This window comes from Lycorma delicatula, chromosome 1 (genome assembly GCF_047948215.1).
Source record: "Lycorma delicatula isolate Av1 chromosome 1, ASM4794821v1, whole genome shotgun sequence".
Taxonomy (NCBI): Eukaryota; Metazoa; Arthropoda; class Insecta; order Hemiptera; family Fulgoridae; genus Lycorma; species Lycorma delicatula.
In genome coordinates, this window is record NC_134455.1 from 281,950,986 (window position 1) to 281,970,723 (window position 19,738).

Here is a 19,738-nt window from a genome sequence, read left to right on the forward strand (position 1 = left end):
CGCCTAGCTCATTACTGTCAACATAATATAATCTCTTAATAACTAAAATGAGTTACTACTATCTTTATTATGTACGTATTAAATCATCAACCTAGCCAATCCTTGATCTTTTTCAGTCGATATTCCTGGAATTTTTTAATTTATATTCATTATTTTTTAAATGGGAAACTATTAACAGCTTTGAATTAAAAACAGAGCATTATTAGGAAATATATATGTGAAAATTTGCTGCAAAAAATATTTATTTTTAACAACTATCTAAATTATTAGTTATATAAAAATAAATTGGCAAACGTTTTATCAACCTTCATATTTCTAATGTTTTCATCGTATCGCTTTACTTAAAAAATTGCCTCTTTCTATTTTTCATTCAAACATCACTATGATATTATTAGTACTATGATGATATAATTGAAAATATAATTATTAGTAGGAATACGATTGTTTTACAATCATATTTCTTAGAACGTAGGAAGAAAATACACACAGTACAGAATGGCATGTACGAGTTGATCGTTATATTTGTTGGACTGCTAGTCTACTTTTTTGGTCATACATACACGTGTAGAATCAGGAAGTAATAAATTCCTTCACAGTTTTTTATTTAGGTTTATATCACAGAAGGGGTTTCAATACCCGGCATTACCTTATAAGGAGATCAGGTATTAGGTTTACTGTATAGCTACTAGATGGACAGTGTTCTCGAGTGGATAAATAGCTAGCCACCGTAAACGGAGCAAAGTCACACAAACATAAATAGACAAAAAAATCAAGGATAAGGAAAAGTATTACCCACCTTTGGGGACAGAATCTGTCCTCAGAGGAACCGCAGTTTGAGGGGAAAAATATCAGCCAGTGGAATATTCAACTCTTCTCCAAATAATGAGCGCCCGTGCTTCCCACATTTCATACGAAGTTTGGAGCATTTTTAAACAAAAGAGAACCACATTGGTGGTCAACAATTTTGAGTAGATCAGCTTAAATGTAGGCACAACAAAAATTGATTTTATAAAACAAAAAGAGCCATTTAAATACTGGTTTCCTCAAGAAACAATTTTGCTTAACTTCGGAATTGAGTTGCGCTGAAATAACTAATTGGACTACAAACTGTTCACTCAGATAAGTTACTTATAACTGATATATATTTTTTTTTTGTTGAAGTATTTATACTCTGTTGTCATAGTTAGAATATATTCCTTCAAACCGTAAACTATTTTTGCGATATAATACTTGCTTTAAACGATATTGATTTATTTTTCAATAAAAATTAATTTATATTGATTATTCACATCAAAATTCGAAAAAAAAATTAATTAAATTTTCAAAAATATGGAAGTTGAGTATTTTGCACTAAAAGAGTTGAAGGACACTGCCAGGTGTATCCTTCACCGAGCGGAAAGTGTAGAGGATTTGGTTAAGGATCTCTATAAGGCGTCTTTCTCCAAACTTATGGTGGACCATTATTCCCAGACGAAGAGTGATCTGGCAAGCGAAATTCGGCATGTCTCCTCAAACTGTAATGACAAGGACCGCAGTCGAAGCTGTTTTAACTACGGAGTAGAAGGACACAAATGGATGAACTGCAGTGAACATTTCAGATGTCTGGTGTGTAATGAGAGTGGTCATCGGATTGGCAGCCGCGTCTGTAAGGTAAAAACATGAAGTGCCTCCAAATCAATGCGAACAAGTGTTTGGCTGCCTACAACTTAGGGCTACGGCACTAGCGAGCGGATTTGACTTCTTATTAGTAGCGCAAATGAACAGGACGGTGGTCTCCACGGGACTGTGGTAAGTGAACAAATGTGATGCTGCCATAGAAGATGTTTCTGGGGCATATGCAGTTCTGATTGAAATAGCAAGTGATGTTATCATAGTACTAGAACTGACCGAACATATACTGATCTCAGAGTATATATTGCCTAACTATGGTCTACAAAGATACGAAACATTTTTAGTCGAACTATAGCTGTATATCAGGAGGTAAGGAAAGACAGTGATTCTTGACGGTGACCTGAAGTGACCTGAATACTGAGTGTGTTGAACTGGGGGATTCAGGTCTACCGGCAGAGTGCCAGCATGTATAGGTAGAGGTAAGAGCTTAGTTGTAGATGTAACTGCTGTTTCAGAACGAATTGTTCCGAGAATAACAGAGAGGCATGTTTTGGACGAAGAGTTTCATTCCGACCACAAACCAATAGTTTTTACCGTCAGATGTGATCTACAGTGCCGTCTACGTTCAGGTCGTTGGAGGCCCAACGAAGTTCCGATTAAGTGGTTAGCTAATAGTGTCGCAATGGAGATGGGCCAGCGCAGGACAACTGATCTAGAAGAACTGATGACAGTGGTAAAAAATGCATGTAAGAGGAAAACTGCTGCTCAGAGACCCGTACAAAAAAGACTGTATATTGGTGGACAGAGGAATTCGCATCGTTAAGAAAATTGGCATGGCGGTTAAGGAGAATTATGCAATGAGCCAGACGGGGAAATGGAAATGCTGAGCCTGTGACTAAAGAATACCGAATGGCCAGAAAGAGACTTCGAACGGCTATAAAAAAAGCAAAGGCTGATGATTAGAAAGAACTCATTAATGAGTTAGATGACAACCCATAGAGTAAAGCCTACCAGATTGTAACAAAGAAATTTGGTAGGCGACTCTCATGCTTGTCTAGGAGCCAGATGCTAAGGGCTTTTCCGGTGGAGGAAACAGAAAGAACGGAGATTCCTTGCACCCATGATCAGCGCTTTACAATAGATGACACGAGCAGGGCTGCTGCCGGAATCAATAAGAAAATGAGCCCGGGACCTGATGGTGTTCCTGATGTAGTGACAAGCGGTTTAGTTGAAAGGTGCCCTTGGAAGGGGACCACTTGCTAACGGAGGCGATTGACGTTATATGTTGCTGCATCAATAGTGTTGTACGCAATTCTTGTGTTGTCTTTGGCGTTAGAGAAAAAAAGGAAATAGCCTAACCTCGCTGCAACGAAGAGCAGCGATAGGAATAACTGACGCATATCGAACTATATCTGGACCTGCAGTTGAGATTGTAGCTGCGATAGCCTCAGTGAGATGAAAGGCTAAACTGGTGCAAAGACGAGAGAGAATCCTAAATTCAATGACCGAGGAACAAATGTTGAAGAAATAGCAGATGCAATGGGATGAGACGAATAAGGCCAGATGAACTAATCACCTAATACCACAGCTTTCGCCACGGTTTGGAGGAAACATGGTGAACCCACTTATTGGCATACACAGCTGTTGTCGGGAACAGGAGTTTTCCTCTTACCTGTTTAGGTTCAAAAGAAGGACACCTAATTGTCAATACTGGGGATTAGAAGATACAGCTGAACATACATTTTATAACTGCCATAGGTGGGATCAGAATAGGCATCTTTATGGGCTACGGGGGTTGACACCAGATAATACCGTTGAATATATGCTAAGAGGAGTGAGTTCACTGGGAGGAGGTGTCACAGTTAACCGCTGACATACTAATGACCAAGAAAGATGAAGCTAGAAACTGGGGTGAAGATTAACAGCAAATACAGGGAAACGAGTGAGGTGAGTTGGGACAGCCCTACGTGGAGTTGTCGTTAGTCTGGGCTTGCCTGGATGGGCGGCGGCGATAAAACGGTGGGACTCCCAACCCTTTGAACGGAAAAAACGAGACCTGGCTACTGGTTGGGGCGGCTGGGAACGGTATAGCCAGGTCTAGTGCGGCTCCTTGGTGGTTAGAGGCAGACACCCCCGGAGCTGAGTTGCTTAAATGCTGATCCTGGTGAGCGGTGCGGTGAAATGGGAGTTTTAGGATCCGGGAACACATAGGCTTTTAATAACATCTAGCCGAACCCGTGGGAGTCCGACACTCATCCATTTACGGGGAGTTACGTAAATGGTATTTCTCAGACTCATCGAGAAAAAAAAGAAGAGATTAGACATCGTGGCTTTTACTTTAGTGGAAACCATGTTGATACGAGTGGATCATCTTCCCCAGCCCTTGCATAAAATTCCGGTAAATAGACTTTCCAAACACCTTAGCAACGATATTAATAATAGAGATCGGACGACAGTTATCGATTCAATGCTTTTTTGACACTAATGAACCAAGTGCACACTTCAAACTGGATAGAAAAATACTGAAATGCAGACTGAAATTATAAATCCAAGATAAAACTGGAGAAACAAGATTAAAAATGCCTTTGATGATAAAAGGTGGGACTCTTTCAATACCAGCGGGAACGCAGACTTGATGCAAAACAATAGTTATAACCGGAACTTTAACCGAACGATTGTAACGTCATGAAAGAATAACCCAAATCAATTTTCCAAACATCCTGTAAACAAGATTTGGAAACAGGCTGATAATTGCTTACCGAACTGTTCAATCCGTGGCGTTAAGAGTAAGCCTAAAGATATCAACTTTAAGCGGGTGGACTCCGCCAGAATCGTTTAGTTCTGACTTCATGTAACGAAATAATTTCTCTGGTTTCCTTATGAGGTCACTCTCAGCCAACTTAATCCTTTTTAAGATATCAGCTCTATAGATAATTTTAGCCTACCTCGCAATTTAAAAAATAATAAATCATAAGACCCGTTTTCCTACAATTTTTCTTGAAGAAAATGTATTTCCTTAAAACAATTTTCAGGCTAAATGAAAACCAAGTAGGAAACTTTTGTCTTGGTCTATATAAAATAATGTTACGTAAAGATTAAGAAAGAATATCGTTAGAAACACAGGCAACGTCAATATTAGATAACTGATAAGCAAACTTTCCAGTCAATTCCATTTATTGATTGTTATAAAAAATATATAGTCATCTTTACTGTAAATTAAGAATTTAGCAGTACCATTACAGAAAACTACATCACTGCCACGGACATTAAGAAACTGTATCATGAGCATGTCAAGAAGGACAAGATGATGAGCCTCCAAATGAACAACATTCTTGGTAAAAACAATATCTAGAATATATGACCCTTGGGACAAGTAAATGAAAATTATAGTAATCTAAGTTTAGGCCATTCATAAAATATCGGCCTTCTTCTTTTAATAAAAGTGAACTTGATGATAACATCCCAACCACCGTAGGGGAAGACACCCGCCTTGTGAAGATTCCGCCACCACCCCTCCCGGTAATAGTTCTGATAGGCTTTAACGGGAGTCGTTTTTTGCCTTCTAACATTTTACATCTCACAGTAATAAGCCAGGCCTCGTTTGGATGCCACCGATGTAAATGCCTCTGTAGAGATTTGCATCAGTGAGTTAATGAGTCAGCCTTCGCCTTCGCTATAGGCTTCTTTCGGACATTCTTGCTATCCTACATTGTTGCTCGCTAAACTAGCTAACCGAGTTCGAGGAAGCACGAACCCCGCGCGTAGTTCTACAATTTATGGAGCCAATTTGTGTGTAAATGTCTCCTAATATTCGAGGCAATTGAATAAATAACATACCACCAAAAATGTTGTTCGCAACAACGAAATTTTTTCCTAGTTCCCTAAGTGAACTCAAACGTGAGTTCATATCCCTGACTTGGTTTCATTTACGGACTTCGGTCTGGTATACCAGAGAAAGGCAGACAGATCTCTTACTAGTCCGCCTTACTAGAGAGTCCATTCTCTGTGAGTCTTCCAGTTAACTCGCTGATGAAAAAAGGAATTTACTCTGTCGAGCTACCTAACAACTCTGGTACGTTCAGTCTCGTACCGAGAACAAATATAAAAGTCATGGTCCGCAGTGTCATCGACCCTACAGTCCAGACACAAGCCCGAATCAGCCAAACCTAACCTACACAAACTATTCCTATATGCACCATGTCCTGAAAGGAATTGAGTTATGTACCGATTGGGGTAAACTCACCTAATTGCTCGCAGCTCCCTAACATTTGAAAATATACCATGCGCCTATCGACCAGTAGAAAAATCGTCTTACCTACCTTACTAAGAGTCAAAACCTTGATCTTTAATCTGTCGGACACGCCCAGAAGTAAGAAACCCTCCATTCTTAGAAACATACCGGTTGCTACGTTCCGTAGCTAGAATATCAACGGGTTTTATGCTGGCGATTACAGAGACTGTCTGTCTCGAGACAGTTCTATAGCCTCCGACAACAACTAAAAATAGAAGACGCTGGGCTCGCAATACAATGATGGGTGATGGGTCGCGGCTAGATGACCTTAAAGAAAGATCATAGTGGTTTTGTTTGCACTGAAGACTCCACAACCTTAGTACCTTACATGCCTTTGTCGTTCTGAGTTCTTTCTCAGCACACGAGTTACTCTCGACAGCAGCAACACATCGTCGGCATAAGCCACGTTGCGGCAGCCACTGGGCATCCGCAATCGCATTAGAAAGTCGGATTCAACGAGACCCAGACGAGTGGAACTAAAACACTGTCCTATGGACAACTTTTGACTGGGTCTTTCCTACTTCTGAGCCGCCGTCACGAAGGACGACGGTTCTGTTGCTGAAATAGGTCGAGATAGCGTCATTCTCACTTTGCGTGCAACCATGCTGCTATAACTGAAACAAGGCAGAGGGCCACCACAAGTTATTGAAGGCCCCGCATTTATCCAAAAAGACGCCGATTGCATGTTTGCATTCGGTGATCGAAGCCAAATCCATTATCCTAAGAATCGCATCTTCTGTGTCTTTGCCAGGGTAAAAACCATACTGGTTGTCCATCAGGATATGGTTAGAAGTCATCCTACTATTGATGCGGAGATGCAAGACCTCGAAAACCTTACATACTACAAGCAAGAGTGTCAGAGGACGGTAACCAGAACTTACAGAGGTAAATTCTTTATTACATACTGGAATCCTGCTTCCTGCATGACCGGAGATTCCCTAACCTGCCTAGGCATGAACTAACTAACTCTCTCTCTCTTCCTACTATCTCTCTGTAAAAAAGTGTCACTTTTTTACACTTTAAATGTTACTTTATTTAGTTCTTCCGTTGACGTCGCAACTTAGTAACATGTAACATCACAACAAGCAGACGATTAAAACAGTTATATGTTAGTAATACCAAGCTTGCGATTAATAAATTAATTAAATAAAATTTATTATATTAGTATAAAAAATAATTACGTAAGAAACACACTCAGTGAAAAGGGATATTCCTATTGGAAAAATGTAATATGGGGAACCAAAGATTACGATTGAAGGTGGTGAGTGGGCGAAGCCTGCAATCCTGCAACCAGAAAAGGGAGGGAACATTCCAAGATGGCGGGTGGCGGATCCTGCAATCCTATTCGTTCATGGTGTATTGGTGGAGAAAATGAAAAAAATGGTGGGTAGGCAAAGCCTGTAATCCTATTTAGCTCCTTGTTGAGGAGGAATTCCATGATAGCTGCTATCATATGACCAAAATCCTGCAATGGAATTGGATATTGACGGAGTATGCCCATGTTTGCACTATTAATTTTCTCAAATTTCTACAGAATTTATAGCTACCCGTATTTTTATTTGTGACAATTTTAAAGGTTCTTTTTTTAATCCAAAAAGATGTTTTGAGATTTATTTTTATTTTTTAAAATTGTGTATATGAGAAGATACAATTCTTCAATTTTTGTAGCCAAATTAAATTTTAACTGTAAATTTTGGCCCTTAATTGCTGTCAACTGAAATTGTATTAGTTTATATTTTTACTTTAGAAAAAAATTTAGGAAAAGTCTTTCGACTATTACTGGAAAACGTAAGTTTTGTACTACGATAATACTTGTTTCTTTTTCTCACTTGTAACAATGTTGAAGTATAAATATTTCCTCATGGGGCAGTCTATACAAATTTAATCGAATTCTGTAAGTACTTTTAGATTCAAGAATTAGGACAATGATAAAGGTCTTACAAATTTAAAAAATTGTAATATTAGTCTGCAGGCCAATATTATTAAATCGGGTAAAATTATTTATATTAATATATATAATAAACAAAAGTAATGAAATGTAGTAGAAATAATAAAGATGGACCGCTGAATGTGAAAATAGGAGGAGAAAAGATTATGGAAGTAGAACAATTTTGTTATTTGGGAAGTAGAATTACTAAAGATGGACGAAGCAGGAGCGATATAAAATGCCGAATAGCACAAGCGAAACGAGCCTTCAGTAAGAAATATAATTTGTTTACATCAAAAATTAATTTAAATGTCAGGATTTATGGAAGTGAAACTTGGACAGTCGGAGTATCTGAGAAGAAAAGATTAGAAGCTTTTGAAATGTGGTGCTATAGGAGAATGTTAAAAATCAGATGGGTGGATAAAGTGACAAATGAAGAGGTATTGCGGCAAATAGATGAAGAAAGAAGCATTTGGAAAAATATAGTTAAAAGAAGAGACAGACTTATAGGCCACATACTAAGGCATCCTGGAATAGTCGCTTTAATATTGGAAGGACAGGTAGAAGGAAAAAATTGTGTAGGCAGGCCTCGTTTGGAATATGTAAAACAAATTGTTAGGGATGTAGGATGTAGAGGGTATACTGAAATGAAACGACTAGCACTAGATAGGGAATCTTGGAGAGCTGCATCAAACCATTCAAATGACTGAAGACAAAAAAAAAAAAATAATATTATCATTGAGTCATTAAGATTTATTAAATTATTCCTGGAATTTTAAACACAGTTATAAAATTATTATTATGTTTATAAATCTAAACAATAATTAAATATTTATCCGATATGGTAAAACGGATGCCTTAGTATGTAGGCATCCTGGAATAGTCGCTTTAATATTGGAAGGACAAGTAGAAGGAAAAAATTGTGTAGGCAGGCCACGTTTGGAATATGTAAAACAAATTGTTAGGGATGTAGGATGTAGAGGGTATACTGAAATGAAACGACTAGCACTAGAAAGGGAATCTTGGAGAGCTGCATCAAACCAGTCAAATGACTGAAGATAAAAAAAAAAAAATATGTTTGCAGAATCCTCCATCCGCCATATTGGAATGTTTCCTCCCTTTACCGGTTGTCAATTTACTATACATATTTTATTGATTTATCAATAAAGCCTTCGGACTGAATTGGCTGGTGAAATAAAGGTAATTGCGAAGATTTCATTACGACTGTTATTTAGGAAAAACTGTTAATCCTGTTTCAATGAATCACCATTAAGTTCACTTGACACGCGTGTTTGTGAAGTAATAAAAGTAACTTAATAACTTTCGGGAGGCCAAGGTTCACATTGGACTGTAGCGCTGTTGAAAAAAATAAGAAGAATAGCTTTAATATACAAAAAGCTGCCTGATTTATATGATTTATAAATTCTTTACTTAAAATATTTATAAAGAATAACATCAGATTCTAAGAAAATAATAGTAAAAATGTTGAAAGTTTAAAAACATTACGTCAGAGATGATCAGTCAGTACTAACTGAAATAGAAAGTACTTTTTTTTATCAGAACGTTAAGTAATACAATCCTAATGTTGTAGAGGGACTGTCATGTTACAAGTCACTCATGACAAACGATGGAGCCATTCTCATTAATAATGATCATTCCCATTAATTCATTCCCTAGCTTACTAGGGAGAGTAAAGGAGTTTAGTGATTTTCGTTCCTTCCCTTACTGACTCAAATATAATATTGTATATCAGCAAGCCAAGTATATCAAAATGCAGGTGATATTTAGCTCTACAGATGGCACCTTAATGTTTTTATGATACAAATTGGCTTTATAGTGAACATCATTAGCTTAAGAGAAAGCACCTTAGTGACTCTTGTTATACCTCAGGATTTTTATATGCATTAAAACCAGTAGGAAAGGCAGATGAATTAAAGCTTAAATATCGTACTGTAATTAATTTTTTAAATAAATTTTCCTTATAGATTATTTCTACTGGAGAACTCCATATTGATTTTTATTTACAACTACACTGAAAACAGAGGTTAAAAATCCAATGGGAAATATATTAATAATCTGCTTACTTGGGGCTAATTGTTCTACCGGATGAAACAATTTAAACTTGTTAATATTAGAGGAGAACCTGCTTTAAATTATCTTCATTCGGTATTTAAGAACCATAGATGTAAATAATACACTCAATCCTGTGTTCTAATTGGCTTTTATTTCAGAGTTCTAGGGTCTTGGATGAATAGAAAGTTCATTATATATATGCTTGCGTAAAAGACGAAAGAGCGGAACTTTACTATGGTCATTAATATGGCCATTAATAAAATTTAGTGAAAAAATACCTATTTTTACAATATTGTCGCAGGAAAAAATGTTGAGAGCGTAATTATATGTTAACTGTTCTTACATTCCCCAAGCGACAATGTTCTCATCGTATCTTAAACGTATGACTTGGATATTTATAAATTTATTTATTTTTTTTAGATACATTCCTAATTCTCGTATCATATTCGAAATTTATTCAACTTCCATATTTTTTACAGAATCTTCACCTAATAGAAATGTTTATGTAAGACCTCACTGAGTAATCGATTTTAGAGTCCTTGATCACGACGCTTTCTGTATGGGACAGCTAAAGGGTGATTAAATATTAAATTTAATTAAAATTTCACGTTCTTTTCATATTTAAATAAAACTTCATACTTCGTTGGCTTCTTAATACAGCACATGGGATGAAAGTTTTATGATAACAGCATTTTAATTAATTTATTGATTTAATAAGAATTAAAAATAATAAAAAATTAAATAAAAATGATTTCTGACAGGAAATATTTCGGATTTAGTTTCCTTAAATTATTATTGTTGCTAGAATTGTTATTTCCGTGAATAGTACTGGCGGGTTAGCTGGCCATAAGCTACCTCACATCTTCTCTGTCAAGTTCCCCTGGTAAAATTTAAACTATGACGGTGTAAAAATTCATATATAACTAAAACTAAATGACAGACTTTTCAAAATATTTTAAATTTTCAAAAAGGGAAAATGGTACACATTTACACAACTTGCTAAAAACACTGTTAAATGAGAGTGAATGACTGATTCTTATGATATTTTTTATGCTGATTTTATATACTCGTATTTTAATACATTTTTTTATTGGGCTATGTTTTTTTTAACTGAAATATTTTTTGAAACAAAAAATGTATGGCGAACGTAATATGACAATGCATTACATTCATTTTGTACTCGCCTAAAATTTATATCTTTTGTATTTTTGCTGTAATTTGTTGCAGGTCTCTTCTTAGATCCCTTCTAATATCCCTTCTTAGCTTCAAACAGTAGTCGGCTAACATTTTTGGGTTCCATTCCCTAGTATCGTTTTTCATTTGTAGATATCTCCTGGTCATCACTAATAAAAAAAGTCCAAATATGAATCCAAGAAATGGATTTTGAGTGACATGCTACACCCAAGTCCTTTGTAATTCTGAAGGAATTCATTCACAAGTTCTCTGTAGTTACTGGCGTTATGATTTCCAAGAAAGTTGTTCGCCACGTTTTGAAATGATCTCCATGCAGCGACCTCAAAGTCATTCAAACATTCTTCAAACGCTGGATCACTCATTGGTTTTCTTATTTGTGGTCTAACAAATACACCTTCCTTTATTTTAGCATCGCTTAACTTAGGGAATTTGTTTTATAGAAACTGAAACCCTGCATCGTTTCGATGCATTGCATTAATAAAGTTTCTAAATAAACCTTGCTTAATGTGTAGTGACAGAAGATAAACTTTTTCTGGTTTTACTAATGCCTGACTAACAACATTCTCTTCTCCTACAGGCAGTACCTCTCTCTTTGGCCACTACTGTTTTGTGTAATGGTTTTTCCTATCCCTGCTATCCCACTTGCACAAAACTCAACTGAACTTTGTGTATTCAAGTTGCAGTCCAAGTAAAAATGCTATTACTTTCAGATCTCCATAAATATGCCAGAAATATTTCTCATACGGAATCCTGCTCAATAAAAGTTTCATATTTTAAAATACTCCTTTATATGAACAGCGTATGCTAATGGTATTGATGGGTATTTATTTCCAATATGAAGTAGAACAGCTTTCAGACTACTGACTTTGATGAGTCAATAAAAAGTTGCTATTTGTCAGGACGGTGCACATTTCCCAAAGCTTTCAGTAAAGAATCCACATCATTACATACAGTGTACTAAGTTATCGTACTGAGAGAAGAAATATTCAAATTCTGACTCTCTGTCACAGAAAGCACTTATTTTAGTGTTTGGTTGTAAAAGATGCTATCCTTTCAGTCTTGATGCCAGTATTTCTGCTTTATTCTTTGATAAATTTAGATCACAAACCAGATCATTCAATTCTGACTGATCAATTAAATAGGAATCAGAATATCTATATTCTAAAAAGTTTGGATCTCTTTCTTCATCACCTAGTCAACATAAGATTCGACATCTTTATTTAGGTTCAATGTTTCTGATGCTACTGAAATTGGAAGCTCTTGGCTATGTGGCACTGGCTGCATGGTAGAGGGAATACCAGGGTATTTAACAGTACATCTAGTTAGCTGCTATCCCAGATATCTATTACACAAGAAAACCAGTCTCTTGGTTCTTGTGTGATCCTTTGGTTCTGTCCAAACCATTGGAATTACAAATGGCATGTAACAAGATCCATTTAGCAACCAGTCAACAATGTTACACTAGAAACACAGCAAATATGAGAAGCTCAAGATTTGTCCTGATCAGCTAATTTACATCCGAAATACAGTTCATACGCATTTTTTATCGGTGAAATTATATTTCTTTTCTGAAACTTCAATGTTATCTCACCGCAGACATAGCAGAAATTGTGTGATGATTAATGCAACTGCGAGGCATTGTTAATACATTACAATAACTAATATTGTTTGAAAATTTACACTTTATAAACACACTAATTTAATAAACATACACTCACTTTACTGAACATCCAAATGAACAATCCAAAAGCCAGCTACATGGGTGAATGTTACACACACAAGAATTCGCACTTGAATGAAAGTTAAAAATATTTCTCTAGTCTGCACGACAGTTGTAATATAATAACAACAGAAATAGCTATGAGTGGATGACATATTAAAATAAGTTGAAAATAGGAAGAATGCGTCACATTCTTGTTCATTTTAATTAGTCTATAAATAATAAACATGATGACTGATCTCTAACAAATCAATGTGAAAACAATTAAGATAATGTAATAAATAAATAATAGCTATTTAGTTGATAAATAATATAATAAAAAAAGGTTCACAAAATGCTATGCTTTGGAGTTCATGCATGATACTACATGAAAATAAGAATGGTAGTTACAAAATACTAGATAGAAAAATTCTGATTTCATATTTGAAATCCGCATAAAAAATACTATTAGAATCAGTTATTCCCTTTCATTTAACTAAATCATCGTTGATCAGTGTAATTTATATTTAATAACTTACCTGTGTGTAGGTCATCCAGCAACAAGGCTCCACTTGGTTAGCATCCAATCCCCAGAATTCAAGTTCCTCCTCAAAAAGCGGTCCACATACATCTGTTGGATAATGCAGTTTTCCGGTTCTGTAAAATAAATTAAATTTATGTACAACTATTTTGAGAGAGGAGCGTAATCAAAGTTGTCCTGGATAAAAGTAAATCTTTTCATCCTCCACTAAGAGAGTTACTTTTTTGAGTATGTTATTTTTAACATAGTTCTGTTGATAATAATCATGATCCCCAATAAGCCAGTGGGTAATAATAATGTTTGTTTTTTATTTTATCTAGTTGCAATTGTGAAGACTGGAGCCCTGGTATGTTTGTATTATTTTTCTAATTTTGTTCCTTTACATTATTTAATGTTCTTTCATTCAAATCAGTGTCCTTTGAAGAATAAGAATGAAATAAAGCATTAGAATATATCTTTTGAAAATAAGTATATACAGCTTAAAATGTTAAAACTTTAGCTTTTGCCATCCTATCTTGTGCCTGACACGCTAGATCCAAATAAGTTAGACATTTTTAAGGGTCAAAGTCAATTTCTTAAAATAACTTCGGAATTTTTAATAGGAACTGCAAAAGCAAAAAAAAAATTTATGACATTTAAATTCATCTTTTATAATCTCAGCTAAGTGAATATAAACTAAGTGAAATACCAAAAATAGTATTAAAAAATTTAATTTTGCAGTTTTTAAAAAAAATAATTATAATTTGGTTTAAACTTCCAATAGATAAACCGTTTTAAGTAGGAAACTATATAATGTATGCACTCGCTTAAATAAAATGGCCTCTATATATACACAATAATTTTACGTAAATAAAAGAAATATTATTAATTAAATAATATTATTATTGAAAAATATTTTTGATGTTTAGTAATAAATATTTTGATTTTTGACAATAAAATATTGCGTTAGCTATTCATTATGCATGAGCTCACCTTTTTCAGTTAGTTAATTGTGAAAAATTGCGATTTTAAATAAGTTAAGCAGTAAAGAAGCATCATCCCTATTCTTTTCAATAATTTCTTCACTGATTTGTGACGTCATTTTGACTGTTTCTTCTCGGTTCTATAGGAGAAGAATTATAAAAATGGAACTTGACTGAAAGGGTTTAAGATAATGTATTTTTTATTAAAAAAAAGAAAAGAAAATAGTCTTGTCTTTATTTTTTCATAGCTATCTGCTTTTTCTGCAGTACTTCCTTGGTAGAAGTATCGATCGGTACAGCAGAAGATAGATTTGTAAAATGTTTGTAAGATTTTATGATTTTTATTTCTTTTTGAATTTCAGTTGAAGGAAAAGAAAAAAAACTCCTTGAAAATACGGAAAAATGAGAATATGTATTTTTCGTCAAATGAATTAATTGTTTAAGCGTTAACAGAATAATTGAAAATAGAATTTCTTTCATTTTCTTTCATTGGCTAACCTGGGGCTTTTATTATTGCATATTATATCCCGTATTTTCACAATACTCTGAACGTTTTTTATATTAACAAATGAAAATAATTCTTCCCTAGTTCTGCCCAAGAAGACCGACTACTAGTTATTTTATTTTATATAATTATTTTATTCAATTTTTTTGGGCAAGAAATACACAAAACATAAATTAAATTAAAAAAATTAAAAGAAATATGTAAATATTATATATATTTAATTTAATATTACAATATAATTTCTACTTATAAGAAAATTAAATTATTATCCCCATTCTGATGAAATAATGAAAAATAACAATTAGACGTTACACAAAATGTTTCAAGTTTAAACTCCTTCAAAACTATAAAATTGGGCAAAAGGACGAGTAGAAAATACACCAAGATAGCCTAATCACAATTTCAGGTTATTCTGTATGTTTTTAACCTTAAATTGTGCCTAACTCAAGAACGGCGTAAAAATTATTGGATAAATAGGTATACTGCGCCAATAGTAGTCCTGGCTACAGCAAGCAGCGCTGGTGTCGTAATCAGCCATTTTGGAAATTCCCTTTTTCTCTCTGGGAAATACCCTTCTCTGTGGCCCTGCTGGAACGAGAGATTTGAAATTACGCAGTGTTTTCAACCAGATTAGTACGTGTTTGCATTAAAAATTAAATATTTATATAATATTTTTAAAAAATTGGTAGTACTGACGTACAGCTGTTGTCGTCTACTGTGATATGTGACGTCACACACAACAGAAGGCGTCACACACTGACGCCTTAAACCAATTGGCTACAGCCTCTCCTCGTCATACCAAGTGATAGTTTTTTTACAAATTTCTCGAACACGACAGTGAGAAATTACTTTTAGTATCTAGCACCAACTTGTAACGTCACAACCACCCTGTCATCGTCACACCGTCCACCGTCCTACTTACGAATTAAAAATGTTCGTCCCACCCCAATGATTTCCGCCTAGCAACTGCGCATGCGCGTTCGCACCGGGAGATGGTGGCTGTTTGTGCGTCATCAGAGTAGCGCAAATGTTCACAGTCCGAGTTTTGGCGCGCGACTGAAGAAAAGCTGACGAACACGTTCTAATGTTGTGCGTCGTTTTTCGAATCTCTGTTACAGTGGTACGCATGAAAACAGCTACGCCTTGTCAATCAATTGCAGCGCTTGTATTCCGTAGCGGCGCATGGGCACTTACTGGCGAGTTCGTTACGCGCACGTCTGCCGACGACGCTCATATACCGTTCGCGTCCTCTCGACTCAGAATAGAAGAACGTAATTAATAATTATTTTCCGTATAAAACAGAAATCGCTAATCAACCGCAAACCGCACGAACATGTTTTGACCTCCTTCTCATCGATCGTATCCTGTATTTTGTGATTTCACACAATCTTTTCTGCCGCATGCAACCGCTCAACTATGAACAAAAAAACCTCGCGTTCAGTGGCGGTGTGACGGTCATTAAATATTCTTCAGTCGGTTGTAACCGACAATCCAAACCGTTCAATCCAAAATTTTGCTCCTTATATAAGCGACCAACTTCGCACGATTTTATCATTCTCTATCTGGCTTTCAAATCGAAAACATTGATTCATAATTGGGATGGCGTTTTTTGTGAAGTTTTATCTTAAATAACAAGGTAATGTATTGATAATGTAAATATTTATATGTGAAAAAAATTTCTCACCGTTGTAACATAATTTGTCATACCAATCCAGTAGGGGAGGTCACCCGCCTTGTGATACTTCCGGTTGCCACACCATCCCACTCGATCTTAGCACTGTTGGGCTTTAACGGGAATCGTCTTTCGCCCTCTAACGTTTTACATCTCATAGTTATAAGCCAGGCCTCGTTGGGATGCCACTTATGTAAATAACTCAGTAAACACGTACATCAGTGAATTATTAACTCAGATTTTGCTTTCGGTTCAGGCCTCACCCGAAGATTTTGAATATCCTTCGTTGTGACCTCAGAACTAGCTAACCGAGTTTGCGGAAGAACGAACCCCGCAAATAGTTCTACACTTAATAGAGCCAATTTCGTGTAAATGTCTCAAAATGTTCTAGGCATATGAAATAAATAACATAGCACAAAATTCCTGTTTTGTGCAGCAACGAAATTTATTCCTAGTTCCCATAGTAAACTCAACGTTAGTTCATAACCCTGACTTGATTTCATATATAGACTCCGGTTTGGTGTAACAGGGAGATGCGGACAGACCTTCTACTCCCATTCAACGGGACGAATACAGCGTCCCGCGGTATATTTACGTTCACTTACTACTATCATTGAGATGTCGCTACATCTCACGGCTGCAAGGAAATCCATGCCCTCGGCAGTACAGTCGCCATCCCGCCGAGAGTGATGCTTACTCATTCAAAAACTGCCTTCGTCAAAATGACATTACATCTTACGGCTGGATGTTTATCCATACCCTCGCCAAAAACATAATTTGACATCCCGTAGGGGAAGACACTCACCTTTTGACGTTACTGGTCGCCACACAAACCTTTCCGTTACCGGAGGTCGTCTTTACATCCTCTAACTGATTACATCTCATGACCGTCAGCCCGGCTTCAGTCGGGATGACAACGATGTAAATGCCTCGGCAGACATTTGCATCAGTAAAATACGTTCATTTGCATCAGTAAAACGATGCTTTAAGTGTTTTAGGTTTGGCCAAAGGGCCAAGTTCTGTAAGTATGCGTCGTTCTGCACACAGTGTAGAGAGGAAGGCCATAGGCATGACGACTGTCCACAAAAGAAATAGGCTCCGTATTGCGTTAACTGTAAAAGGGTTCGCAAAAGTCGTAGGCACTCAATCAATAGTAAGGAGTGTAGTTGCTACGTGAGAGCAGTTGAGATGTACTTCAACTCTTTCGATGGGTAGGTTCGGTCAACTTAATGCCCAGAGAGCCTATGCAGTCCAAGTTGAGTTAGATGAGTTTGGTGAGAAACGGAGCCTCGATGTTCTTCTTCTGCAGCACCCATATGTGGTCAAGGGTGATCTGCCAGGTGTTTCAGGCTGGAATAAGATTTTCGTTGGTGATAGCAAATCCTCTGTGCTGGGCAGAAAGTTGATAGATAGTTTCTTCATACCTCTCTGACACGCATCACGTCATTGTTAAGCTTACCGTGAAAGATTTGGACCTGGTTGTACTTAGTTCCTACTTTCAGTACAGGGATCTCACTGTACATCACTTGGAAAGATAGGATAGAATTGTTAGGATGGTAACGGGTCTTCCTATTCTGGTAGTAGTTGATGCGAATGCCAAATCGCTTCTTTAGCACAGTAGGGTCACGGCGAATTAACCCAAAATTTCATCGCGCAGAATAATTTTGATGTTTTCATTGTAGCCGGCGAATTGACTACCTTTGTCGATGCAATTGATTTGCCGAGACTTTTCCATAGTACCAATTTGGTGTTACGATTGATAAGAATATCCCGGTAGGATTCTGAATTGGTCTATAGTCGATGATTGCGAAAGCGGTCACCGGCTAATAGTTTTGATTGGGTAAATGGGCTGCACGATATTTTTAGGGGTGACTCCCTCTTCAGCAGGGACGCTTCCTGCACAGGTATGCGGAGTAACAAGCAAGAGTTTTTACTCGACGTCTGGACGAGGTTCCATTAGACAACCTGGCAGAGAATTTATATTCTGCGCTAATTACCCGTGTCAGCCGTGCGTTTTGCGCAGTTAGAGTTCACAACCTAGCCGGAGAAGTTACTTTTTTCGCTTTAAATATTATTTATTTATTTCTATCGCTCAGCTGCTATGACATCACACGTCACAGAAGAAAACAATATTTGATGTCAGTACTGCTAAACTTTGAAAAATATTATACAAATAATTAATATTTAAATCATAAAAAACTGACCAGTTTGGCAACCTTGCGGAATTTCAAATCTCCCGATCCTACAGGTCCAGAGAAAAGGGAATTTCCAATGTGGCAGACTGCGATATAACCCTCCTGGCGGCAGTCAGGAGTACTATTGTCACAGTTTGCCTATTTTACCACTACTCTCATTTTTATCAAATTCTCACAACTTTTCACATAGACTACTCAGATAAATTAATTTCAATTAACGTTATTGACTGGTTTTGGAGATTTTTATGTCACAAAATTTGAGATATGAACTGTATTTTCGTAATCCTCATACTTTAAAACTTATAGAAATTTCATTTTCACCCACTAATTCCACCATTCGACTAAAAAAATGTCTCAAATTTAGGAGATGTTGTCTATTGTCGACCTTAAATTGAGGGTCACCCAAGAAAAATTGAACTAATTTCCATAAAAGTTTAATGAATAATAGAATAGAAATTAACAAAGGTAACTAAACAGTATGAGAAATTCCATTAAATAAAAATATTAAAAAGAAACAAATCAGTAGTTTTAATTTAATCTTTATGAATTGAAAAACACTATCAATACGTTTATATCAATTCATTCTGACGAAGATTGATACTTTGGGAGTGTTATGAGCTGAAATAAAGAAAATGGTGAACATTTGTATAATTCTAGAAATTGTTTCTTTTCAGGATAATATTTCCGAAGAAAAAATTTAATATATTCTTCTATTACATATCAATTATTTGGTCCTTAAATATATATATATCACTGGGCTGGTTTAGTGGTTAACTCGTCGCTGCAAATCATTAACAGCTGATTTTCAAAGTCGAAAGTTCTGAAGTTCGAATCCTAGTAAAAGCTAGTCGCTTTTATACGGATTTGAATACTAGACAGTGGATACTGGTGTACTCAGATTGTTTGGGTTCAATTATCTCTACCTCTCAGGTCAGGAAAGGTCAGCCTGAATGTGTTCCAATCTACACTTCATTTACAGGTAATAAATATAATTCTCATCTCATTGGGCCGTGGGGAAGTTACTTATTCAATAGTTGATTATATTGCATAGTATATATACATTAGAAA

At 36.0% G+C, this 19,738-nt stretch overlaps 1 protein-coding gene across 4 annotated transcripts in view; it reads right to left on the reverse strand.

The window, feature by feature from the left end:
• The window catches only part of LOC142332259 (potassium voltage-gated channel protein Shaw-like), a 515,827-nt gene that overhangs the window by 95,960 nt on the left and 400,129 nt on the right, over positions 1-19,738 (reverse strand). For all 4 annotated transcript variants that reach the window (XM_075378581.1, XM_075378596.1, XM_075378604.1 and 1 more), the window contains exon 4: positions 13,335-13,452. In XM_075378581.1, coding sequence (XP_075234696.1) covers positions 13,335-13,452 — 118 coding nt within the window. The remainder of the gene's footprint in view (positions 1-13,334; positions 13,453-19,738) is intronic.